The 26069-nt window shown below is 53.9% G+C and overlaps 7 protein-coding genes across 7 annotated transcripts; 5 read left to right on the top strand and 2 right to left on the bottom strand.

Moving 5' to 3' along the window:
• Positions 1-107: 107 nt before the first annotated feature.
• SNOG_07083 (hypothetical protein) lies at positions 108-3028 on the top strand (the record flags this gene model as incomplete). The annotated part of the gene is given in 4 exon segments (XM_001797385.1): positions 108-803; positions 840-1989; positions 2059-2383; positions 2401-3028. 4 exon segments carry the CDS (start codon positions 108-110, stop codon positions 3026-3028), a joined length of 2799 nt encoding a protein of 932 aa, XP_001797437.1.
• A 380-nt stretch (positions 3029-3408) lies between these two features.
• SNOG_07082 (hypothetical protein) lies at positions 3409-7382 on the bottom strand (the record flags this gene model as incomplete). The annotated part of the gene is made up of 3 exons (XM_001797384.1): positions 3409-4758; positions 5125-5299; positions 5410-7382. 3 exons carry the CDS (start codon positions 7380-7382, stop codon positions 3409-3411), a joined length of 3498 nt encoding a protein of 1165 aa, XP_001797436.1.
• Positions 7383-8478: 1096 nt separating this feature from the next.
• On the bottom strand, positions 8479-10536 carry SNOG_07081 (hypothetical protein; the record flags this gene model as incomplete). Its single annotated transcript, XM_001797383.1, has 2 exons — positions 8479-9461; positions 10017-10536. 2 exons carry the CDS (start codon positions 10534-10536, stop codon positions 8479-8481), a joined length of 1503 nt encoding a protein of 500 aa, XP_001797435.1.
• A 601-nt stretch (positions 10537-11137) lies between these two features.
• On the top strand, positions 11138-16568 carry SNOG_07080 (hypothetical protein; the record flags this gene model as incomplete). The annotated part of the gene is made up of 4 exons (XM_001797382.1): positions 11138-12830; positions 12927-13096; positions 13262-15368; positions 15643-16568. The coding sequence occupies 4 exons, from the start codon at positions 11138-11140 to the stop codon at positions 16566-16568; spliced, it is 4896 nt and encodes a 1631-aa protein (XP_001797434.1).
• Positions 16569-17037: 469 nt separating this feature from the next.
• On the top strand, positions 17038-19497 carry SNOG_07079 (hypothetical protein; the record flags this gene model as incomplete). The annotated part of the gene is made up of 1 exon (XM_001797381.1): positions 17038-19497. One exon carries the CDS (start codon positions 17038-17040, stop codon positions 19495-19497), a length of 2460 nt encoding a protein of 819 aa, XP_001797433.1.
• A 4316-nt stretch (positions 19498-23813) lies between these two features.
• SNOG_07078 (hypothetical protein) lies at positions 23814-24086 on the top strand (the record flags this gene model as incomplete). Its single annotated transcript, XM_001797380.1, has 2 exons — positions 23814-23927; positions 23958-24086. 2 exons carry the CDS (start codon positions 23814-23816, stop codon positions 24084-24086), a joined length of 243 nt encoding a protein of 80 aa, XP_001797432.1.
• A 107-nt stretch (positions 24087-24193) lies between these two features.
• Positions 24194-24933, top strand: SNOG_07077 (hypothetical protein; the record flags this gene model as incomplete). The annotated part of the gene is made up of 2 exons (XM_001797379.1): positions 24194-24288; positions 24564-24933. 2 exons carry the CDS (start codon positions 24194-24196, stop codon positions 24931-24933), a joined length of 465 nt encoding a protein of 154 aa, XP_001797431.1.
• Between the last annotated feature and the right edge of the window lie 1136 nt (positions 24934-26069).

Below are 26069 nucleotides of genomic sequence, written 5' to 3'. Positions count from 1 at the left end.
TAACGCCATTACTCAATTGCACTTCCCAGACGAAGACCATCAACTCGAACTAAGAGCTTATTTAACTATATTCCATCAAGCCTGCCACTCGGTCACATTCCTTCGATATGTCAGGTAGTGTGTTCAGCCAGACGCTACAGACGATCACTACTACCAAACTCGAAGAGCTCGCTCAACAGCGTATTGCCTTTGACAAGGATTATGCGGCACTCATTGTTGCTGCGAAAGCAGAGCAAGATCCACTCAAACGCCTCATATCTTTAGCAGATGCGACGAAGTCGTGTCTCGGCATCAAGACTAGCAATTGTAAGAGCAAGGATGGTCGGCCTGGTCGCATCATCACCGGTGGAACACGGAACTCCCGCCTTGAGACGGATCTGAAGAATCTCGATCGCTTTGTCGAACAGGCCAAATTTGACCCTTCCGTATCAGTAAAGGTGCTGGAAAACTGGGAGAAGACCTTATTCCAGTACCTTTCTATCCAGGCTAGCAAGTTTCAGTATGCAGACCTCTACGGCAAGCTGGTGACAGAGTGGCTTTCGTCCGAGAAGCCATCACAGAGCGACGGCGATGTCGAAATGAAGGAGAGCTTCGAAGAGCTACCTGGCGCCAAGAAGCTAGCTGCTCGATCACAGTGGGAGAGGAGCGTCTTCGAGCCAGCTGTTGTCGATGTCGACGCACTGAAGGCCTACCTTCAACAGCTCTTCATTACGGACAAAAAGGCAGCCGCATCTGTCATCGAGGAGTTGCGCAACAAAGTCGAAGACTTTGAGAACGACCTTGCTAGTCCTGGCCAGTTCAACGTACGTACTCTGCGTTGGGTCATTCAGGGGTTACAGGCTTCGGACCTTTTGCCCAACGAGAAGCGGGAAGTACTGAAGGACTTCCTGAGTAACGACGTCATCTTAATAGAGGTTGGAGATGTGCTTTCCATGCGCTTGTCAGCCCTTGATCGCTGGACATGGGGCGATCACGTCCCGTTGGAGCAGCGACGCAAGCTGAACGGATCTTACAGCATTCATATGCACGAAGATGTACTGCAAGCCATTTTCCTTCACTATATTGGTGTGAAGTGGTCGGTGTTCTTCAGAAACGCTTTTCTGAGCATACGCAACGATAATGCTTGGAAGGGCAGCAAAACCGACGTCACAAAGAAAGACATTGTACGCCGTCAGTACTTTATGGGTCCGACCTGGACTTCGACGCATAAGACTCTCGAAGGCACACGTGACGCAACTCAAAAGAACCGCTACTTTGTACATCAGCTTTTGGACTTCGAAACTCAAGCTGTCGAAGTCAATGAAGGCGAAGAAGAAGCAGAGTATGGCGATCATGTGAACTATCCGCCAGACGCCAAGCGACAAAAGCGAACCGTCCAGCGATCTCTTCAGTCGGCAAGGAAACAGACGGCTAATTATATGAATCTTACGCAGTCTACAAGAGCCGAGTTAGCGGCCGCAGGGCTTTCTGGACGTCTCCAACAGCCCGCTGAACCAGATGACAGTGACGATGGGGATACGGGCTTTGGACTTTTCGACGACAACTCAACCCCACCCCCTCGTGGACCAAAGAAACCGATTGAGGCTAAGCAAGATCTCCTTCATCTGTTGTCGACGGAAATCATCCTCAATACTCGTCTCCATGGTGAGCTTAGCTGCTTCCGCACCGTTTTTGAGTCTTGGAACCCGCTTCTGCCGCACCAGACTGTTCGTCAGGTCCTTGAATTCTTCGGCGTCTCTGACAAATGGCGCTCCTTCTTCACCAAATTCTTAGAGGCGCCACTCAAGTTCATGGACGACGGACCAACCGCCGAGACGCGTTTGCGCCGTCGTGGTGCCCCTGGCTCGCATACCTTGAGCGAAGTGTTGGGCGAGTGTGTGTTATTCTGCCTGGACTTCTCCATCAACCAAGCCACCGATGGCGCTCTCAGTCACCGTCTGTACGACGACATCTGGTTCTGGAATAGGGACTACGACAAGTGGCGTCAAGGCATGGGACGAGGTCACACACTTCGTGGACATCATGGGCGTCGAGCTTAACGAGAAGAAAAACCGGCAGCGTCCGCGTCGCACACGAGCAAGACCCTCACCATCGACGAGCGTCTCCCCGAAGACCAGATCCGCTGGGGTTTCCTCTATCTCGACCCGAGCACGGGACGCTTCGAAATCGACCAGAAAATGGTCGACAGCCACGTCGAAGAACTACGTACCCAACTCCAAGGCAAATCCAAGAGCGTCATCGACTGGATCCAGACCTGGAATTCCTACGCCGCCACCCTTCTTCAGCTCCAATCTTTGGCAAGCACCAGCCAACTGCTTTGGCCGCGAGCACGTGGACAAAATGCTCGCCACGCACCGCCATATCCAGGAATCTGTCTTCTCTGGTGGGAATGTGGTGCAGCATCTCAAAACACATGATCTCCTCGCGCTTCGATGTGCACGACATACCCGACGGCTTCCTCTTCTTCCCCGTCGAACTCGGCGGCCTGGATCTCAAATCCCCCTTTGTCAACCTCCTGCAGCTGCGCGACAGCGTCAGGGAAAATCCGCACGACCTGCTCGACGAGTTCCTCGAGAAGGAGGCGGATGACTATGTCGCGCTCAAGTCGCTCTTCGACAAAGGCAGGGTTAAGCACGAAGTCGACCGCGAGGACATGTCTCTGCTCCCAACGGATACAGAAACCTTCATCTCCCAGTCTGAGTTCGCGCGCTGGCGAGAGGCGTTTGCGTCGACTGGCCAGGCAAACATTCGCGATACGTTCGCTGAGCTCCTGCATCGGCCGGCTGAGCAACATGTGGATATCTCGGTGCAGGTGTCGCAGGCGATTAGCCAGCTGCAGGGCCAGGGAAATCTACGCGGCATTACTGCAAGGTGGAGCGGGATGGATGCGTATTGGAAATGGATTGCGCAGATGTATGGGGGCGAGATGGTGGAGCGATTTGGGGGGTTGAATGTGGTTGATCCGGGGCTGTTGCCGATTGGGATGGTAGGTTTTTTTAGGGCAAGGAGGACGAAGTGGCAGGGTTAGATGGAGGTGTATGAGTTTCTTTGTTTCTTTTGTTTGGGAAGCATTGGGTATAGGAAAGAGTTGGGAATTGGATACTAAAATTCCAAAAAATGGAAAGGGCGGGAGATAACGCAACGATTATGATCAATGAAGATATGTCTTTTCGAATCTACTCTCATCCTTCGCATGCATATTAACAAACTCAAAGCTCACCACCATCCCAAACGCCCATTGCACATTACCCTAGTGTCCCAAAATGCAACAGAAGCAGTACCACCCACAATACAAACGATGCGCCAAATACATGTGCCCCCTTATGTTCAATCTAACGAAGAAAAAGGGGAAATTTGTCTTAGCCAAAACGCCATGCTGTAAAGAAAAGACAAGAACATCCCTCCCTATTAAAAACTAACATACCCCGTATCCTCACCCCCGGCATCATCCATCCACCCGGGCCCAACATCACCCAACCCAGGCCCATGATGATTCCGGGATGCCATGCCTTCACCCTCGCCACGCTCAACCCACTCTTCATTGATATCTTTCCAAATGCGCTGGAAATAGAGTCTCAGGGAGCGCAGACCGCGGAGATAGCCCCTATCGATGCCGTCCGGGTCTTTGGGCGGGCAGGGCAGATCGTCAGGCAGCGGATCTTCCGCAGTAACGCAGTTTGCAAAGTCGACTATTTTGAGCTTGATCTCCGGGAATTTGGGTTTCGCTGGTGCAGCGGAATCGTAGCCGTTGGTATTGTCTTTGGCCTCTGTGTCGCCGCGGTCATAGAGCATGAGCAGACTGCTCGCATACAATCTGTAGCCAGGGAGTTTCTTGACCATGCGTTCGAGCTGGCTGATCTTCTCGAGGATAACTGGTATGTGCTTTGTAGCTGCCTTGTGGCCCGTGCCGTCCCAGAAGAACTTTTTCAGGGCGTCTTGGAACTCCTTGCCGGCTTTGAGGTCGCGGCCGTAGTATTTGTCTTCGAAGACGTAGCTTTGGGTCTTGACGTTCCATATTTGCATGCCGCAGACGCGTACGCCGAGTTCTCGGCTGGTGGTCATCTGGCACTTGCGTCTCTGCGAACGTTGCTTCTTCCCATCTGCTTCGATGCCGTACTGTCGAGTGCCCATCTTTAGATCCAACACACATGGCTTCGACATACCTGCCGTAAGGTCTTCAAGAAGGATGAAGTGTTGTACACGTTCATCCGGTTGCAGCTGAGCTTGCTCGGGATTTGAGGGCGATCCATTAGTAGTTGCATTACTCGATTCGTTGGGGGTGACAGGGGCTGGCAGCATCGTTCCTTCTTTTGGTCCGTCCGCTCCTCTCGTGCTTGGCGAATCCATCGTTTCAGACCTTTGGCCATTCTTTGTACCATTGGCTTGAGCTGGTTTCTTTCGGTCCTCGTCCATAGCGAAAACCTCTTCTTCACGATCGCCGCCATATCCGTCCTCTTCATAGTACTCAAGGTTGTGTCTATGCGCACAATCTATACCGAGTGGTCTCCTGACAAGTCCACTACCAGAATGACGGCGCCTGGAGGTAGTATTGGTAGGCGGCATGAGCTTCTCTGTAGTTCTCTGGCTCGGCTTCTCGCCGAGATCGTCTGAAATTGGTGTATTGAGTTCAATAGACGCATGTCGGCGCGCCTCAGACCTTAGTACCTGCTTGCGCGTTGATTCCTCCGCAATTCCAGTTTGCAAGGCTGCAACGTCGGTGCTATTCCTTCTAGGATTTGGAGCAGACCCTACGGCGCTCTGCTGTGACTCCGCGCCGAGCCTGCGCGCTGATATACCATGGTGGCTGTGATGGCGGTGGCGATGATGTATCGTAGGTGGTGCAAAAACTTGGCGCAATACCTCCTCTTGTAGTTTCCTGTTGATTGTCGTCACACCCCAGCTACTACTGTGATGATGCATGGGAGGACGCGTGTCACTGGGAGTTGACAGATCGTACTCACTCTGATTACGTCGATGATGCGGCGGTGAGTAGTTTCGCGAATTCATCCATGGATCCGGCGTAGCTGATCGCGGCGGCACCCGGAAAAGATTATCTGGTATTATGTGCCGATTGTTCTCAAATATGACCTGTGGAACCGGCATGATTTGCTGCTTGTGACTGACCATGCGTTGTTGATCCTGTGCTTGTGCTGGTTGGTCCGCAGTTGCGGATTCCTGCTTTAAGCCAGGCTCCTTTTGTGATGCGGATACAGAAGTGGCAGCATCGCCTGTTCCTTTATCTTTAGGTTTCTTCTTCTTGGGTGCCTTTCGATAAGTAACGTTCAATACACCGATGTACCTTAATGAGAGCGCAATGTTAGCAGGGTTCCATAACTCAAAAGTGTCCACCGAAATCTTTGCTGACGTCTCAGCCTCACACGACTAGAGCAGAGGAAGGGGGGTCCGTACCTTGGTAAAAATTCCAGCAACTCCGGATGATGCTGTTCCACCGTTTCATAGAACTCGTTCTCCCTGTTGTTCAGCTGCTTGCAAACAGCCCTTTTGGAGAAGCGATAAACCGTCGAATGGCCACCGACTTGGTGATCATACGGCTTCAACTCTACGGCATCAACGGGCGCTTCCGGCTGAGGAGGTGGAGTAGGTACAACTTTTACCTCCTTCGCGTATGTTGTCGCAGTGGGCGTAGTGCCTAGATCATCAGTGACACTAGACTCATAGCCAAGTAGCGAGTGCGTAGACTCAGCAAGCGATTCCGACTCAGATTCAGCTGAAAGCGGCTCGATTTCTGTGGCATTCAGTGGATCCTCGTCTTCATGCCGCACCGAAGCCGTCGTGGAAATATCACCATAGAGGCATTGATTTGTATCTTTGGACTGCAGAGAAATTTCTACCTCTTGCGGGGTTCGAGGAGCATCCCCTTCAGTACGACCTCCAGATCCTTTCCCTGCATTGAACGAAGACTTCTCCTCATTACCTTCTGTCTCTGCGTTACGATCATGTACTTCGTCAGAAGTCTGATCGGCATTTTTAAGTCGCCGATGGGGGAAGTAAAGTGCGGATGAGATTTGTTCCCGTTCCGAGTCGTCTTCCTCTTCTTCAGACACAGGCGATGGCTCAGCATTGGTTGCACCATTTGCCTGGAAGTAATCGGCCGGTTCCTTATACTCATGCCTAACTGATGTAGTGGACGCATGCGCATGGAACTTTTCTGCAGCCGAAGTAGGCAGGCTTCGAGAAAATGAGGACCCCGGTTGAGCGCCTGGTGTGAGATTGGCGATGGCCCTGATCTCGTCCAGTACATAATTCGGAAGCGGTCGCTTGTATACCGTGTCTTCGAATGCTTGCTGGGTGGCCTTGTGATCTGATAGAACGCTAGGTCCATTCTCACTGCGCGGAGTAGGCACTTTTTCGAAATACTGCTCCACTGAGTCGTTCGCGGGTGATTGTACCATTGATGACGGCCGCGACATGCGCTGCAGCTGCTCAGTCAGAGAGCTGACCCCATTGGTCCCAGATCTGGCGTGTTCATCCTCCTGAGGCACAGGGAGCTTCTTGTCTGTCTGTCGCCGCTCCTTCGCGCGCGCATCTCGCTTCAGCAGCTCATCACTGCCATCGCCATCTTTGAACACCCGGAGAAAGTGACTTGCTTTCCGACTTCGGGACGAAACGGGCTGATCGATGTTCGCCAGAGTGACGTCAATTTTCTTCTCGATGCAATTGTCCTTTTTGGAGGCGTCTGGCGCACCAGTGCCCTTGAAAGAAAGAGGCTGCCCTCCGCGCCATGCTATGTTCCGCTGCCGCTCCTCACTGTCCACGAGTCTCTCGTCAAGCGCCGATTGTACGTTTGGAAGGTAGGGGGTGACGGGTCGCTGTACGGGAGAATCGACCGGGCTCATGAACGGCGGAGGACTGTGTCTCACACCATCCAATCCCATGCCGACTGCAATGGGCTTCTGCGAATTGAAATGAGTGGCTAGGAGCGCGTGGTGATCGTCCAGGGCGACGGGCGGGTACGTCGATTGCTTCCTGCGGAAGACGGGTGCATCAATCAGGCGTCGCTGAGGCGGCACGGGCGCAGCCATATCTGATAAGCTGTGTTCTGGGGCATCGTCGTCGTCGGCGGCTGGCAGGTGTGCGCTGGTCTGCGGGGAAGATGCGGGCGTGTCGGCCACTAGATAGGTAGTAGCGAAGATGCTGTCCCTCTCTGAAAGCTGCGGGTGGTCGACTGAAGACTTCCACAGCGTGCTCTTCTCCTGGAAGATCGGCGCTGTTTTAGAGCGGCCGGTCTGCGCGAGCGTCCTTGGGGTCACCGCTTCCTCGTCGGGAGACGGTATGGGCGCTCCATGGGCAGGGCTAGGCGGCGTCCTTGACCTCACCGATGCGGGGTGGGCGTCTCCTTGGGTGTCCGGCTGCTGCGACATGGGGTCGACATTGGGCAGGCCGTCTCGGAGGCGTCCTGCTGGAAGCGTGGCGGATTGTCTGGCAGATATTGCCGGGTGGGCGCCAGGAACAGCGGCCAGGATGCGGTTGTTTGGGCGCGGCGGAAGCACCAGCTTAGCGTGGAGCGAAAGACGGCGCCGGTGGATAGGCAATGTGCAGTGAACGTTGCTGGTCGTGAATCGTGATCGGGGCAGCGAGTGAGGATTGCGGAAGGCCCACGTTCCCGCGATGTATGGACGGGCGCCGGCCCAGGGAGCACAGAGATATCAATTGGGCAAGCGAGAGGATGACGTACTTTTTGCGCCGAGACAAAGCGCTGCAGTGACCCTCAACAGCGCAAATGCTGTGATAATCGCAGAAATGATGTTTTGTTTACCAAGTCGCTACTAAACGAGGCTGCATTTGCTTTTTTCTTCTTCTGCCTCAGGCACGTGCTGCTGTCGCGGACGCGCTGGCGGGCGTTCTCCGTATCATGTGGTCTTGGGGAAGGCGCGATGTCGGATATTCTCCATGGTCCATGACACGGCAATTGCAGCCGGCCAACGACACATGTTCTCACCATAGGCCAGCAACTTTATCAGCGCGCATCTCTAGCATTGACCTCTACCAAGCAATCTACTGACACAGCGTCGCCAGGGCAGTCGGACGCTATACAAGCTAACCGTCTCCCCGTCCATCTTCCGCGCTCCCACCGCCGCGCAAGCCCCGTATCCAAACTTTGCAATGACCGCCATGAGGGCTATCCCAGGCCGCAAACATTCCTTTCATCGGCTCGCTCGTTGCACAAAGGAGTCCCTGTTGTCGGATGCTCGGATGCAAGCTCATGTAGCCGCAAGACGTTATCGTCCAATCGCTGCAGAACGTGGCCTCTCACCGCCGCGCTGCAACACGTTTCAAGTACAGCTGCACGACAGTAAATCTACTGATACCGGATTGTGCCAAGTTGTCCAAATAATCGTTAGGATAATTAGGAGAAGAAAGCGTGCGCTGTTATGCCAGCAGAGCATGGAGATAGGCTGATGCAAGTTACGCATTTGACCGCATTGGCATCCTTGATCAAAGCTGTAGTGACAAGACTCAGGGGTCGTTCGGATTACGCAAGAGACGGTCTGCGAAGCGGAATGACCCAGTAGACCCGTAATCGTCCAGCGAGGTGCGGAAGTCAAGTTGTGGAAGTTCGACATCACCGACGGATCGTTTCTTGTCACCCTTGTATGAGTGCTGTGAATTCTGTCGCGCCTTCTCAAAACTAAGCTTCCACGGGCTTGGTGCGACATTCTTCTCCTTTAGTGGTATTCGGTCCGAGTAGGATGGACTTTGCTGAGAGGCATAGGAAGTGTGCTCATCTGGATCACTGAAAGACGTCAGAGACATCCTCAGGTTGCTATGTTGAGGCGCATCTGACTTCTTCTTGATTGTGCTGAAGGCGAATGGCGAAGCTGCAGCAAACAGATCTTGTGTACTGAGAGGTGGCCCCCGAGGCACGCTGGCCAACGGATGTGCCTGCTCTAGCTGCGGTCTGAAGACCGAGAGAGGAGTTATGGCAGGACTGAGCTCGGGCAAAATCTGCCACGGGGTCTCCTCATCTGGCTGTGACCATGGCCGAGGGGTCTCGGAAGACGATGTTGGGAATGTGCTTTCTTGGAATTCCCGTTGCGCAAGCAGCATCGCAGCCTGTGTTGACATGGCCGACTGGCGACTAGAGGTATTGGACACGAGGCTCTCCTGCTCTTGAGCCAGCCCATCAGGCTCGCTTCTACTCATCGGCTTTTCTGGCTGGAGCACATCTTCGACTGCGGTCGGTAGTGCTCCAAGTGTCTTCCCGCCAACGGTATCACTTTTCTGCGAACTTGGCTTACTCGGTATTGCAATGTCCTTGCCGGCAGGAGATGAATTGAAGTTGACTGCTCGTGGTTTCGACCTTGGAGCATTGCTGATGTTCCACTTCGTGCTTCCAACCTTTTTGTAAACAAACCCAGTTGAAGACTCTGGCATTAGTGGAGTGGGATGACCATTCTCAGACTGCTTAGGAGCTGCGGTCTCGTCGAGACCCACCTGCTCTATTCGCTTCGACTGACTGTTAGATGACTGGGATGCTGAATGCACATCGACAAGCCGTTCAGCAGATCGTTGTATGGCTTCCCGGTTTAGCCCTCGGTTCGGGTGATCCACCAAGGGCAGCTTCTGAGAAGTGATTGGCGTGAGTGTTGGTATGGTCTCAGCAGCAGAATGAATCTGGGCGGGCTGTATCTCGGATGGTAGACTAGGCGTCTGTTGTAAGATTGTAGGCCCGGGAACGATTGCGTGCGCAGGAGAAGATATAACCATAGAGGCAGAGGCACTCGAGTGTAGGTTCTCCGGCGCAGCTGCTTTGGAAGCAGGGAGACGAAGACCGACAGGGGCTTTAGGTACGGCAAGTTGGAGCGTCTTGCGTCTATCTGGTTGTGCACGGTTTCCCCGTGTGTGTGTTGGTGAGAGATCCGTGCCAGTTCTAGTGGAAGTCCTCATGTCAACCCTTCTTTGAGACTCGGGACGTCGTAGCCAGAATGGGTCAGTTAGCGGCGATTGCTGTCTGACGCATCGCTCCGTATCTACACTGAAGAACTCGGTCGCACTAGATGTGTCCTGGTCTGGAGAAGGGGCCGTGGCAGGCGGAACTTCGATGACGTCGAGTGTATGGCTTTCTTCATACTGCTCCGTGTGGCTATGTATGGCCCTGGACGTCTCTGGCGAAGCAACAGCTTGTTCTTCCGAGGCCTTTTTGCCTGCGCTCCTCGTGCGCCTCTCCGTCTCTGTCGGCTTATTCTTTCTCGGCCCTGCCTTCCCACGTACGGCATTCCCGTCACTGCTTGTACTGTTCTCCTTATTCAACACTCTCCGCTTGGCTTTCTTCTCTTTTGCCCAAGGGTTCTTCCAGCCATCGTTGAAGGGACCTCGCAGGCTTGCTGTCAGGATCGTAGGCAGCCTCCCTTTTATGTATTGTGCCGCAATCTTCTCGACTCTCTGTCGCTTGGCAGCCTGCTCTTGCGAGTTTCTGTACTCGTGTGGTATGTCCTCGATCATGTCTGCGGGGTCCAGATAGAAGTCGTCATGGTCGAGCCCTCGCTTCAGGTGAGGATGCAGCGTCGAGCGCATGCTGCCGGCTCTTCCCCAGTCCATGCCCGTCCAAAGTGAGTTAGGATATTCGTGTGTTCGAGGAGGGTGCCGGATATGGCCGCAATGTAGGCGCTGCTCGGTAGGAATATGTGGAGGGGTCTGCGGTCGTGTGCATGTTCGGTTGCTCGAGGTAATCGTGTCGTGGAGTTCAGAAAGCGGGAGTATCGCCGGTAGCAGGTCCTGTCACTTCGTCTCCAGTTCAACGGGCGTCGTATGTCGCGTAGCACAACTAAGGTTCGACTCTCCAAGCCTTCATGTCATGATGTTCGACGGCGCAAGCTGTCGGAAGCGGGCCGTAGGTGGTTGCCCTGGGCAACCATCGGGCGATTTTCGTAGACGCGCGGGGGCCCAATCCCCAGGCGCTTGTTCCATGATAGCCCGGATCCTTGCATATTGATATTGTCGAAATACCGCCAGCTCTGCGACGCGTTGTCCGCCTCACCTCTCGCCATTGAGGAGTTCTCGACCCTGCAGCATGCCGAGTACGCAGTAACAGCAAACCGCCCGACGCGTTTCCGCATCAAAGCAGTTCTCCACAACAACTTCGACGACTCCACGCGATTACGACTGCAGCACCGCCATGGCCAACACAACACAGCCGTGGCTCGAGGACCTCTCGGAGGAATGGATACCGCAGGGCACGCCGCAGGCAATTGCGCGCGATCCAGGCAGCGCTGCATCTACACAGACGTCACAGAGTGTACCACCGAAACCACGAAGCCGCCTTCCCCGCATGAGGCAGTCGTCGGGCTCGCTCTCTGAGATCCAAGTCGACGCAAAAGGCCTGCACCCGCCGAAGAGAAGGAGCGCATTGGCCGAGCGCAGCCTCAGCGACAACAACATCGCCCCGTCATCGCCCGAGGTTTCATACATGGCAGCCTCGCAGTCGGCCTCATTTTCTCCCTCGTCGTTGGCGCAGAGCTCGATACTGTACGGCACCGTTGCGCACAATACGGTCGCGAAGTCGCCCGTGAAGGAGACAGGAGGTCACGGAACGCCAGAATGGAGGCGCAGGCTGGTGAAGGGCGAGCTGGGCTACGGCGATCAGACTGATCTATTCGGCAACACAGGCCTGCAGAACATCTTCCAGAAGCCCGCTGGAAGCCCTGTCGAGGAGCCACAACAGGCAAAGGGCAAATTGGGCCTCTTGAAGGGACTGGGCGCGATATCTTCCAGCCCCCCGCCGTGGCCAGCACGACAACAGAAGAAGGATGAAGATACGCACGCGGAAGAAGTCGCTGAACCCGAGCCGCACAACACACACAAGAACGACTCAGTACCAGACGAATCGGATTTGTCCCTCATTCGTGCGCCGCACACTGCCACACAGAGTGCGACGCGAACCGTCAGCGGTCAGATTGAGTTCGAGAACGAAGGCTTCAGCCCGGTCTACCTCACGACAAACCTGAAGGTTGGGCAGCCTCCTGCCCCAACACCGAACTTCAGAGGCTCCGAACTTGCGAACCGACTGCGCCAGATCGGGTCACCACCACAAGCCCATTACCAATCCATTACTGAGGTGAGTATCCTCAGCCACAGCCAGGAAGACTCATCGCTTGCACGGCTACAAGACGAATCGTTGCCAGAAGGCCTCCCAGCTGGTACTCCGGACTTGGCAAACGTTGGCCGATATGTAGAACTTCGACGGGGCGGATACTCGCGAGATGGCTCTTTCCGCCATCGTGCGCTCAGCCCTTCACCAGACAAGACGCAATCCTGGGAGGGAACAATTGCACGACCTGCGAAACCACAGCCATCGCGGGACAAAACCAACGATGCTCCTCCACTGGAAGCCTCAAATCCAAAGACACCACATCGACATGGCAATCAGTTCCTGAGCCCGGAGAGGGCCAAGAACTCGGGCAGTCCTTTGAAGCTGTTCGACGCGCACGACACATTTACAAGTAATCGGCTGCAAAGACGACTGAGTCAGCTCGAAATCAAATCTGACAAGACTGTCACCAGCAGTGATCAAGGCACCAGCACCAAAACAGAAACCACGAAGACGGTGCAGAAAACTTCTACGCTCACCTCAGTCGAAGAGGTCAGCATGCAAAGAGTGACGACCGAGCAGGAGCACGCCCATCGTCGAGTGAGCGCTTTCGGCCAAGGGCAGCTGAACGAATATGAGTTTTCCGGTGAATTTTCCGATCAATCCTTCGACGACTTCGATGCAGACAATAGTGCGCCTGATGGATCGCCATCGATGGATGTTGCGCCCCCTGGCAGCCGTCAGCCCTTCAGATTCCATGTCGAAGACTCCCCCGTCTCTCGTAAGCCATCAGAAAGACGAAGACAGGCATCAAGTCAGAGTGGGAGTGTAATCAGGAATGCGGTACGGCCAAAGTTTCAGAGACATCGAAGTACAGCGACGGATGAATCCGAAGAGCAGCTGGAGGTACAGCAAGAGTATACAGAGGGCAAGCGGGGCCCGACATCACCTTTCAAGAACCCAACGCCCAAACGCAGAAGGACAATTCCATCAGCAGGCGATGACGAAGAGCAAGAGGATGTGTTCAGTGATGGAGGTCTCAACAGCGTGCGTGAGTCCCATACAGCTATCCAGTCTATAATCGGACGGAAACGAAAGGATGCACGTCACGACTCTTACAGCAACGTGGCCGACGCCGAAACACTGGCAAGAAGACACATTCTAAGGCCTCGCAACCCTACGCCTAGTCAGCGAAGATTGGACGAACTTCAGACTGAGATCATGGAAGCAACGGAAGCTTTCATCATGTCGTCACCGAAACTCAACTCTATCAAGGAACAACTGGAATCACCTAAAACAACCGACGCCAAAACAGAAGAAGCTCGGGCTGCCGCGATTGCTAGCGAAGTTGCGGCTTTTAGTATGAAGAAGCAGAAGGCTGTGCGCGATGAGAGCCGCAAGCGCTCGGTTACCACGCAGGACTTTTTGGACGAAGCTGTCAAGATAATGAACTTCATCCGCACTAAAGGCCGACCGAGTAGCGGTCTGGGTAGTCTTGAAGAGACTGAGCAAGAGTCAGAGCTCGTGGAGAACACCGAAGTACATTCCTCAAGCTTACTTACCTTCGATCGGCCTCCAAGCAGAGAGGGCCGCACGTCGGCATGGAAAGAGCCAAACAAGCACCAACTGGACCCGAATGTTATGAGTCACCTACGCAAGTATCAGGAGAAGGATACGGACACGTTTCTCAACTCATCGGTGAACTCTCTTCGCTTATCTCGGGTGAGAGGATCTCAAACGCCAGAAGATGAGAGTGTAGTGATTGAGCAGGACGACATCCGCATCACTGACAATCCGAACCGACACAAGAGGGCAGAGCCCACAGACGAGGCTGGCGGATCGCAACCACGGACTAATGGCACTCTACCGTCCACAGGATCCTCCTTCGGCCAGACCATAGTGACAAACGCTTCACGTCGGTCGGACCATGTTGCTACCCTCGCCCCCGAAGCTGTAGCACATCTGATACCCCAAGAAGTCGCCGGCATGACTTTCGATCGCGAGAAGAACATGTGGGTGCGTCAGAAAAGTCCGTCGAAGGAGCACAGGAAGTTCGAGGAGGATCTCACCAACTTGAATGACAGCGAGGAGGACCCTTTTGGAAACATACCAGATCTGACCGTGGACGACACGAACGAGCAGGATGTCGGGATTACTCTGCCTGTCCGTCCAAAGCCCACATCAGAGACTATACTGGAAGACACAGAACAGCCCGTCCTGGAAGAAGAGGAGCGCCCAGTCACTCGGGAGGGTAAAGGCACCATATGCACCGACACGAGCTCTGTGCCATCGAAGATGTCGAATTTCGCGTGGAGCTACCCGAAGACAGAGACCAGAAACACCTCATGGAGTACGCAAGCGCCACGAAAATGGAGTTCCCAGAAGGCGCCACAAAGACAAACGACATATGCTATACCAGAGTCTGACGAAGGCGATGTCGAGCACGAAATCCAGTACTTTGAGGGACGGGGCCATGCGGATACGAAGGTGCAGAATCATCGTGTCCGAGACATAACGATCTCCATAGCCGAACGAGATTTTGCAGACACAGAGCACCGTACCGCCCATCCACCTAAACGCGATCAACCCAATTGGCAAAAGGCGGCGACTCAGAAGCATCTAGGCACTTCAAACACACTTCCTCATGCCCGAGTAAACCGCGCGCCGATGTTCAATGGAGATGGGGATCTGTCCCTCCTCGACGAACTGCCATCCAAAAACTACCGGATGCAACTCTCTATGAGCGTTTCAGCACCCGTCCTTACCCATGGCGACCGCAATACGCTTGCAGTTCCCTCTTCCCCAGCGAAGGGAGACGTCACCTTTATGTTGAGCGATCTACCAGAATTCACTCTCAACCAAATTGATGAATGTGAATTGCCAAATCGTGTGGTAGTGAAGCACGATGGTACACGCTTTTCCAAGGCACTTGAAGATCGCTATGCGCAAGGGACGGCTGAGCTTGTTAAGGCACTACAGGATGTCGAACCTGACGAGCCCTACTGGGAGGATCTGCGAAAAGTCGACCTGCACGGAAAGAGCCTTAGCACCCTTAACCGACTGGATGAATTGTGCTACCAGCTTGAAGAGCTTGACATGTCGAACAACAGTATCAGCCAAGTAGGTGGTATACCCTATACCATGCGACGACTACAAGCGCAAAACAATTGCCTACATGGCCTGACTTCTTGGACCACTTTGCTCAACCTGCAGCACCTCGATATCTCGAACAATGAGATTGACAGCCTCGATGGTCTTGCTGAGCTCGTTCACCTTCGTGTGTTGTTAGTCAACAACAACAAGATCAAGTCTCTGGATGGTGTACTACACCTGGACGGACTGATGGAGCTAAGTGCTAGGGGCAATGAGATCGAGCTGGTAGAATTCGGTCGATCTAATCTGTGAGTCATCTCTCCTTCCGCATCCAGAAGTAACTCGCTAATATACTAAGGACATCTCTCACTGACCTTGATCTCCGGAACAATCGTCTCCTTGAAGTGCGCAATCTCCAGAATCTTTCACGATTGGAGCACCTCAACTTAGGTACATGTTCTCAAGTTTGTATAACCTCCAACAATTGCTGACTCTCGCAGACGATAATGAGATCGAAGAGTTCCCTTTGTTCGATGGAGCGGCTGGACGATGCAAGTCTTTACGATCATTACGCCTCTGCCGAAATGGCACAGCGCTGCTGAACGTAGACGGCCACTTCCCAAGGCTCGAGACGTTACATGTGGATGGCAACTGTCTTGCGTATGTGCCAGGATTGGAACATCTTCGACATCTCCGCACTTTCTCTGCACGAGACCAGATGCTCAGTAGCGACTCTGATGTCGAAACTTGCGTCAGCAACCTCGTGCGAAACTCTGATGTTCGCAACCTGTATATCTCCCTCAACCCTACGCACGGGTTGGAAATCTCACAGCATCTGTTGAACCTACAGCGCCTCGAGCTAGCATCCATGGGTCTCAAAGAATTGCCAGAGAAGTTTGGGCAACTGACACCGAACATCCGGTCCATCAATCTCAACTTCAATTCGATTAAGGATCTACGGCCTCTCCTTAACATCAAGCGACTGGATGAGCTTCTCTTGGTAGGCAACAAACTCGAACGCCTTCGTGCAAATGCATTAGTCCTAGGCAAACTCGGAACACTGTCAAAACTGGACTGGCGCGATAACCCTCTTACGCTACGCTTCTACGCCCCTACATCCGAGAACCGAATCATATCACTCAGACAGAAGCCTTCTGACGAGCAACTAACAGATCGCTTCGTGTTGCCAGATGGAGATTCCGAAGCAGACTGCATACATCTTGAACGGTTGGACTTTGAAACTCGCATCAGGCGACGCGTGACTGAGATGATGCTAGCAAACCTCTGCAAGAACCTCAGGGAGCTGGACGGCCTAGTGTTCGACAAGGCGCGTGTCTTGATAAAGGACGATATCTGGGAGCGTATGCTCTTGCTCGGTGTCATTCAACGCAAGCAGCCCGAGCAGAGCAACGATCACGGGGAGTAAGGAGAAGAAGAAATAGACGAGTGATACCTGGTCATCAGTTTGGATGGACGTTGAGACTCGGTAATGATGCATTGCAGGCGAATTCCGTGGGACGGTCTGGTCGGTTAATGGTCGGCGTTGGTTGTCATGTTGTGGTGTTGGGTCATACGGAGTTGTTTCTGTTTCGCGGAGCATTTGATACTCGAGCATATTCTAGGCGCATATTTAGCGAGCGTGGGAACAGGTTCTATAGAGCTGTTGTACGATTTTACGAGCTGTATTTGGTAATGAACGCATATTACGCAAGCCGGGACACCCTCTTGACGATGTTGTAGTGAATATTGTAAACCCCAGTTAGTACCCCACCAATTGAAACGCGGCATTGGTCTGTGCGCTGCATACCGAACTCTCCCCGTGACATGGAACTGAGCAAGCCCACATTTCTGCGGAACTTTGAGATGCTCCCCATCTCCCGCATCCCGCATCAACCATGGCCTCCATCTCAGAAGATCAACGGGCGCTTCAACTTGCGGAGAAGGCAGGTGAGAGTACAAAAGCCGGTGAGCTGGCATCGGCAGCTCGCTTCCTCCGCGAGGCAAGCACTATAGCGCCTGAAAACCAGCAAATCAAAGATGCGTGGACGAAGCTAAGAGAAGAAGAAGATAAGAGCGAACTCCTGGCGCTGTGCAAGATTTGGGTGGCGAGCAGGAATGACGATGATGGGGACAGGGTGCTACGAGCCGTGCAGAAGGGAGGCGTCAAGCAAAAAGAGGCGGAGCAGGCGATGGCGATTCTCTTCGATTTCAAAGGTGAAGACGACACGCTTGATCAAGTCACGGGCGAGTTGTTGCAGAATGTTGGCGCGCAGACGTGGCTTGCACACGCGGTTAGGGAACAGCCGACGAGGATCTACTACGAGATGTTTGAGCGGGGCGACGATTCCATCGATGGGCTGCTCAAAGTGCTGCTTAACAGGAGTGTCTGGCCGGACGATGAGGCGTTCAAGAGTGGGCACAGAGATATGTTCATGCTCAGCTTGGCGATGATGATGGAAGAAGCGCTCGAGCATCCCGAACGTGCTATGAAGGGCATTGCACAATTACTTGCTCATCACGCCGAGCATCTCAAAGGCATTATCGATTCGGATAGCTTCGATGTCATTCTCGCGTCGTTGGATATTCGACTGCCGAATAGCTTGCGGGCGCAGGCTACGCTTGCGAGTATTAAGTTGTTCGAACTTTGCCCCGATACAGCTGGCGAGCTGATATCGAAGTTCGTCACTCATCGTGCTAATAAGGGCGATGCGAATGATCTGGTTATTGCTTTCTCTGCAGCTGCGGCTATCTTTCCGGTTGCTGTCACGCCGGCGGCAGCGCTTTTCTTGACAGAGGGCTTTGTGGGCACGCTTGTGCCGCTGGTGGAGAAGAAGAGGTCTCAAAAGCTTGATCAGGCGACATTGGAGCTTATCAGTGCAGCTTGTGTAGACAAGAATTGCAGAGATGCTATCAACAAGCATTGTAGGGATTGGTTGGAAGAGCTGGTCGCAGACAGTCCTGATAAGAAACGTGCGAATCTGGCAGCACTTGTTCTTGTCAAGTTGGGCGAAGAAGCAGCGTCTTCCGAAGGGCCTCGAATCGTCACACCAGCCAGGGTCGATCAGAGCGACTTGATTGCAAGCTTCAAGTCCATGGTCATTGGGGGTGATAATTCTTCCAAGCAAGACTCGATCGAGGGTCTCGCATACGCCTCCCTCCAGCCCAAAGTCCGCGAAGACTTGTCCAAATCACCAAAGTTTCTCAAGCGCCTCATTGGCACAATGAGCGAGCCCTCTGCTCCTTCAAACATCATCTTCGGTGGCCTGACCATTTTCGTCAACATCACCACTTATCTGCCCATTCAGTCTGAAGAAGAGAAACGCATGGCCCAACTCAAAGCATATGCCAACGTCCAAAAGCCCACCGAACCAGACGAGCTGCTTGACGACGCCAGCGTCAACACCCGCTGCAAGCGCATGATGGAAGCCAACATCGTGCCTCTCCTCGTGCAAGTCTGCAAAAAAGGCAGTCCCACCATCCTCTCTCACAGCAGTCAGATCCTGCTCAGCCTTAGCCGCGACGCCAAAATCCGAGGCACAATGGCCCAACAAGGCGCCATAAAACTCCTCATCCAAATCTACGACACCGTATCTTCCACCAACGCTGCTTCCACCACCGGCACAACTCCTTACCCACCCACCACCGCCCCCGCAACAGCCCAAGCCCTCTCCCGCCTGCTCATCAGTATAAACCCGTCCCACGTCTTCAACTCCGCCCTCCCATCCACATCCGCCCTGCGCCCGCTTATCAGCCAACTATCCCGCTCAGACAGTTCAAGCTGGCAACTGCACGCCTTCGAAGCGCTTCTCGCACTCACGAACCTCGCATCTCTCGACACAGCCACGCAAGACCACATCATACGTCTCAGCTTTGATACCATCATTGACGACATGTTGCTATCCAACCACACCATGCTGACCCGTGCGGCCACAGAACTCCTCTGCAACCTCATGGCCTCGGCGACATGTATCGCGCACTTCGCCGACCCTGCCTCCCCACGCGCAAAGCAGCGCCTCCACCTGCTCCTCGCCATGACTGACGTCGACGATCTCGCCACCCGCTCCGCCGCAGGCGGCGCGCTGGCCATGCTGCTATCCATCGAAGATGCGGTCACGGCATTGCTCAAGCAGGACAAGGGGATTGAATTCTTGCTGGGGCTGTGTAGAGATGAGGACGATGATGTCAAGTACAGGGGCGTGGTTTGCGTGCGGAGTGTGGCGGAGGATCAGAGCGGGGTGCAAGGGTTAAGGGAGAAAGGCACGGCGGAGTGTCTTAAGGGGGTGTTGAGGGAGACGAGGAGGGAGGATGTGCTTGCGTTGGGGGTGGAGACGTTGAAGATTGTGATGGGGCAGTGAAGGGGTGTGGGATGTGATTTGGAGCAAAACGGGAGAGATATGTTTGAGAGGGCATGTGAGGATGTAGTTGAGAGGAATCTATCCTGATTTCTCAACATCCTGTTCAAGGTCGTTTGACTTTTGTGCCCTCAGAAAGCCGCCGTCTAAGTTGATTTCAGAAAAATAAGTTGCTGGAGATGGGAAGGCTTGGGTGTAGTTGAGCGGGCATGTCACGATCTCTCAATCTCACGTTGTTTGAGTCTACTGACTTTCTCTCTCTCTCTCTGGAAAGTGGGCCAAATTGATACCTTTCAACCTATTCGCTTGTTTTGTGCTCTTTTCAAACAAACCGCTGCTTTGGACAAGTTGCCCATTTCTGGAAATGCAACACTGCAATGCATGTCTAACGACGGTGATTGAACATCTCCTCTCCTAGCCAGACGGAGATGCGCACATGAGCGCAAACCGCTGATTAGTCAATCCTCACCACACTATACTCACCACAGAACGCCTACAAACCTTCAATCGCGTTCCAAATTCTTTCAGCAACCACACCCTTTCCCTCTCTCCCATCTCCGGGCCCCAACCCCACTAGTGCATTTGCCCGACCGCACCCAATCCAGCCCCAAACCCCTCTTCCAACCCATTATCCAGGACCACCCTCCACATCAGCGTGTCATTGAATTCCTCCCTCACACATTCCAGATAACAATATACCCTGCATGCATCAAAGGGTCATCATGCGCATCTTCGCAGACCCTTGCAGCTGCCACCGGGAGGCCTAAAGTAAGTGCATATGCTGCGGAGACACGTCCGCGGCAAGTTCCAGAAACCTGTTTGCGTACATATACGGTACTGGACGCAACGCTTGAATACTTAGTGCAAGAGGAAAGAGAAGAATTGAATTATGCGCCAAGTGGTTAGTGTAGGGAAATTGGTCCGCAGCCTATGAGCCAACATGGAGCGCTCTGGACCCTGGAGATTTGTCTGTTGGTGGTGGGTGATTGGGTGCGAATAGTGAACAAGACAGGATAGGCAGCAGGGAAAAAAAAAGAAATAAACTCCAACCCCCAAACCAACTTTCCAAGACTCCGAAGTATTTCGCGTGTGGGGTGGTGGTGATTGTAGACATGGAAAATGCCGGTATCTTCTTCAGTGCGCGCGTTTAGACTCGGTTCCTTTGCTCTAGCATCTTAGACCCAACATCTAGGATTCAGGTGCAGCCCGGATGGCGGGGATATCGTGGTCCTTTTCTTTCTTTGTTGCCGTGCGGAGAAAGGACCGGTGTGTTGCGCAAAGGCCCGGATGATCAGGCAGATCTTCGTGCATGATCTGAAGTGAGTTTCGCCATCATGAGACCGGTCGGGATGATTGCTTGGTGTTGAGCTGGATGCGCTGGAGGATCAACATACGATGGTGCGGTAGTGGCTTACGATGCGTTCTTTGAACTTGGTTGTGATACCAGGATGAGGAAGTCTAGATTGTGCGGTCTTGGGGATAGATCACCAGCGTTGTAGCGATTGCCCTGGGAGTTGACTGAGTGTATGGAAATGAGGCGCGACCAGGTGGTATCGTGGTGATCACGGCCAATGTTGTATATGGTCAATCATGGAGCCTAGCAGATGCTACTGCGCTTGCGTGAAAGCTTCGTCTTCTAGGGATGTCTTTGGCGACCAAGTACGCTCAAGGACGTGTACGTTATCTCTTGAAGTGCATGCGATTGGCACTCGTACGCAGTGTGAAAACGAGAAAAGAACCCCGAGTTCGCAAGTTGTGAGGTTGGATAGGCAAATTAGAACTTCAGCATATCGAATCCAATCGCGTGCTCCGCTCCGTTTGAAAGCATGCAAAGTACTTGCGTCGTCTAGAATTATCCGGGTCCATCGAAGACCCTGAGCATCCGGCAGCGCACAAAATTCAAGCTCCAAATTCCTTGCATGGTTCCCTGTGTATAGCGGTAATGCGAAGGTAACCTTGAGGTCGTCTGTCGGGCGCCATGATCCATGTCGAAAGGCCGTTCAGGGTCGCCTTAATCGCTTACCCTTCTTCGTACAGTCGATCCCTTGAAGGAGGTGCAGGAGGCGTACCTAGACCTCTGGCCATAGTCCGCATGCATACGATCAACCAGGCGCACCAGTAAATGCCTACGGAGTTGAGTAATCCAGTTGCATTCAGGTACGTTTCTTCGGCACAGACGAGACCGTTGCAGAGAGACCGTTTCTTAGCGTCATCCGGGCGTCAGATAGCGGGGTCCATCCAAAGAACGTAAGCCCGGGTGCGTGTATGCGCCGCCACAAACACATGATTCTCCAGGTAAGAGGGTCTGGTAATGATACTTCCGAGCTTGGCCCTGCACCGCGTCATCATTTCTTCGCCGTCGCGTGATTGGAAGCATTTTGTGATCCTTGCGAGACATTACAAGCAGACCCTACAAGAATAGTAACTGGTCCACAGTAAATATGTCAGAGGAATTCCGTGTTTGGTAATCCGACCTGCACTCGATCGCTGGGTGCTGTACTCCGTGCGACTCATTCGCTTCAATTATTGAGGACCAGCCACATTCAGGGAAGGTTTGCCTGAGGTCACAGTGATGCTGATATTAGTATTGGTAAGATAGCGACTCGGGGTCGTGTAGGGTCGGCTATTACAGATATACGAGATTTGCTGCAAGCCACATCAATGCCGCCGCAAACGGGCACATGGGATTGTGTATTGCTATAGCAGAATTAGGATGCATGTCCTGGCTAGCGAATTGCCGAATGGATGATGATGGAAACGTTCTTGCGATGGATTGGTCAGTCGGCCGTGTTCCGCAGTACCGCCAGATGACGAACGCTTCCGGGGCCATCGATGCGAGACTACTTGCGTTCACAAGCAAGCGAAGGAAGGAGTGAAACTTGGTAGTGATCGCCCGTTGCGGAACGTCCGACCGGCCAATATAGATGTAAAGCCACCGAACCCATTATTCTGTTCGATCACTAGCTCCATGACAAAATTTCGGATGCAGGAGGCAGCGGGGAACGTCTTCCACAGTCCTAATGCGAGTGCTCGTGGTGAAAGGCAACGAGTAGCCGAAGTGTGGCTTGGAGGAGGGTGGGGCTGGGGAACCGGATTCCTGCTCCGTATCAATGCCCCAGCGGTCGGCCTAATTGTGACGGTAATATGCACCAGCCAATCAGCATCGCCGCTGCTATTCTTGCAAAAGCCTGCGATCATCAATAGTCGATATGACCTTCTCCGCGGTTTACGAGTTCAAACGCGCGCGTCGTGTTTCCGCAGAAATCACCTGGTAGTCTATCGCGCTAATCTGCTCAGCGTGGTGAACGTGATGGTGCGCGCGGTCGAGGCGTTGTTGAGAAAAGGACCCCGAAACCCTTCGGACAGCAATTCCCCGCTGCATGTGCCGATCTTCTCTGATTCCAAGCCGCCAGGCAGGCCCTGCAGTTGCAAGGTTCGGTTAGACACCAATCAGCGAGCTGGAGCATGTCCGCTTCTAGCAGTTATTGTTTTCCAAAGAATGCCATGTTCGGATTCTGTTTTACAATGATGCATTTTTTTCCCGGGACGCACCAGTCGTAGCTGATTATTTAATAACATGCGCGCTGGTGGCGATGCAGACTTTTCAATTGAGCGGGAGATGCGCAGGGATAATGCTCTGATAGGCAACGGGCTGCTTTGCCTATTCTATGAAAAAACGAGGGTCCGCACTGTGAAAGGTGATGAAGTGAGGGTGCGTACAGATGACCACAAATTGGGTTGTCAAAACTATGAGCGGATGTTCGGCACTGGCGGGGTAAATAGTTGCGCCGAAGACATCTCCGTGACGAAGGGTGTTTTCTAAAAGTTGAGCCTGCGCGCTACGGAAGGCACTGGGATAATGATGGGAGACTACGAAATCGATAGTTACCAATGGACATCGGAGAGTGCAGGCGAATTTCCATACAGCATCCCTAGGGCTTTATCCGAGAACTTGGTTGTGAGAAAGCGCTGCGACTTGCGGTTCCAACGGACTTGCGACCGTCGATGTCATTCGCCTAAAGAGATATCTCTGCGATGGTTGCACCAGCCCAAAACAGTAGCTAGTTCCCATGTGTGTCAAACAACGTCCGAACGAGCGTTGCCAAGGCGCCGCGCATAACGAGGCAGTGGAGCAAAGCCGCGCGCTCACAATAAGAGCGTTTGAGTAGGCAGATCGCGGTGCTGGGTGAGTTAACATCAGAAAAATGTCAGCACACGTTCCGTTTCGTCCTGGAGAGGCATATTGAAACCTGAGACACCACGAAGATACCCTGTTAAACTTTCTTGCAGAGCCTAAGCAGTGAGGCAGCAACGTCACCATGCCACCCAACGTGAAGACGGATCTTTGCAAGCCACAAAAGGGACTCGCAAGTCTAGAGCTCGAAAGACCCGGAGCAAAGACACTGAAAGACTCGGGTCATGCTGAAACGAAAGTGAGCATACCCTGGCTCGTCACGGGATAGCACGTGGCAGAGAAAAGGGAGAGAGTCAAGGTGGACCGGGTGGGATCTGCGGCCGAGCGCGGTGACCGGAAGGCCGAGGATCGAACAGGTGCTACAACAGCAAGTATGCCTCTCATGTATTACTGGTGACGGAGGTTCCAGAGGGACGATGCAAACAGGAATGCTACCCCAGGATCGCACGCGCAGAGCCTCAACCTCTGAGATTGACGAGCCAATGAAGCTCGGGATCCATCATTATGACCAGATCGGCGGAAGGAATCCGCGATGCGAATCACCTGGGGCTAGTACTCCCGCGTGAATCACGAAGAATGTCGCAAGAAGGTCGGATACGGTCAGTAGAGCGCTGTGCGGGCATGACTTCCTGTGTGCGCAATAGGCCGAAGTTCCTTGACTCTTCGTGTCGGAAATGACTTGTGAATCGGATCGCGGCATCGCCATCAAGGTTTTTCTGCAGCACTGCTGTTGTTCAGACACTGTGGCTTGCCCAACGCTGTCCAGGGGCTGGCGGGATTCAGGAAGCCAGGAAGCCGGGGACAGCCTCCCAGCGGTGTGATTCGCTTCACAAAGTGACATCATAGCTTGATGTGAAGCGTGGTCATTTGGCAGTAAAAAGGGAATTCGGCCACCCTGCATAAACCGAGCATGGCAAAGCGGCGTTTCGGCAGCGACGAGTGATCGCGATTTGGGTCAGAGCAGGAAGAAAAAGGGCCGGACAGAAGATGAGGGCGCAGAGTGGGCACCAGGCCAAAGTGGCTACGGTGCCGGAGATCAAATCGATTTCACTGCAGACCCGATCCTCACAGGCAGTGTGAGAGAGCGTGCGCGTGGAGGCAGGGTCTGGCCAAAGGGTCTGAAGGCTGAAAACAAGCGGCGTGCAGGGGCCCCGTCTGGATATAAAGCTTCGGGCGCAAGAGTGACGTCGCCGGTTCGTGCGAGTCTCGATCGCCTGCTGTTCGTCGATGCGCTCGCGGAATAGATGGGGCGCGCTACCGGCAGAGGGGCTAGCGTGGGAAGCGCAGTGGGCCGGGACAGGGAACGCCTGCCGGACCCTGATCTCTGTATTACATCAGACATCGCGACGTTTTCAGGTGCCGAGCGCAGCCTCAGACGGAAGGCCCCTACTAGGGCGTCGGTGCAACAGGCCGCCAATGTGCATCGAGAACAGAACATGGCAGTCGTGGCGTGGCGGCAGGCCACACGAGGGCAGCTGGACGGGTCAACCTCGAGTCGCCGCCAAGACGCATGTTGCACACAGCGGCAGCTGCTGCGACAGCGGACAAGAGTCTCTCAGACGACGCAAACGATAGCTCGTCAGGCGGCGGGCGATGAGGTCGGGCGACGATGAGCTGGCGGAGGGTGCGGATGCTGCGATTGGCGCCCTATGGGTCGCGGACAAGTTTTGGTTCCTGGAGCTGTTTGCGATCGCGATCGTGTGCGGCGACCATTGATTACAGCGGCTCCTCTCCGGCGCGCCCCAATGGGCGCGGTCACTCGCCCGTCGCTAACAGAGGTACCGTTCCAAGATGCCGAGCAGCGCAGCGCAGAGGAAACTTTGGCTGGTACGCGCCAGGAGCAGAGCAGACGCTGTTCAACGGTGCCTAGGAGCACTCCGGGATGCGCTGCTCTCGAGGTGCGTGAGGTGCGTCTGCGGGCGCCGTGCGATCGCCGGGGCCCCTGCGAGCTTGCAACGCCCCCAGTCAGGGCACTAGCTGCTTAGGGCGTGATGAGAGACGACATGGCAAAGCCAGGATTTCCTGCATGGAATTCTCAAAGGCCCTGATCCCGGTCGAGGAACCCTGCACATCGGCCTAGCTTCTCAAGGGAGAGTCTTGCCCTGCGTGTCCCTCTGCCATCTATAACAATACCATAGCCCGCACCTGCTCAGCGCGCCCAGTCTGTATTCTCGCAAAGACCCCTCATCCTTCACTCTCCTCGTGCGTGTCTTGGGCCCTTTTCCTCGTCGACTTTCACACATTCCTGCCATCCGGCGCCCAGCCCCATATCCTCCTGCCGTCTTGTGTGCTGTGATAGGTCACTCTTGTCGTCACTGTCCGCTGTCGACCAAGGTTCCGCATTCACTACTCACGTGCCTCCGCGTCATTGCCTCAGAGC

This window comes from Parastagonospora nodorum, assembly GCF_000146915.1.
Source record: "Parastagonospora nodorum SN15 chromosome Unknown scaffold_10, whole genome shotgun sequence".
NCBI lineage: Eukaryota > Fungi > Ascomycota > Dothideomycetes > Pleosporales > Phaeosphaeriaceae > Parastagonospora > Parastagonospora nodorum.
This window is presented reverse-complemented; position numbering and strand designations above follow the sequence as displayed.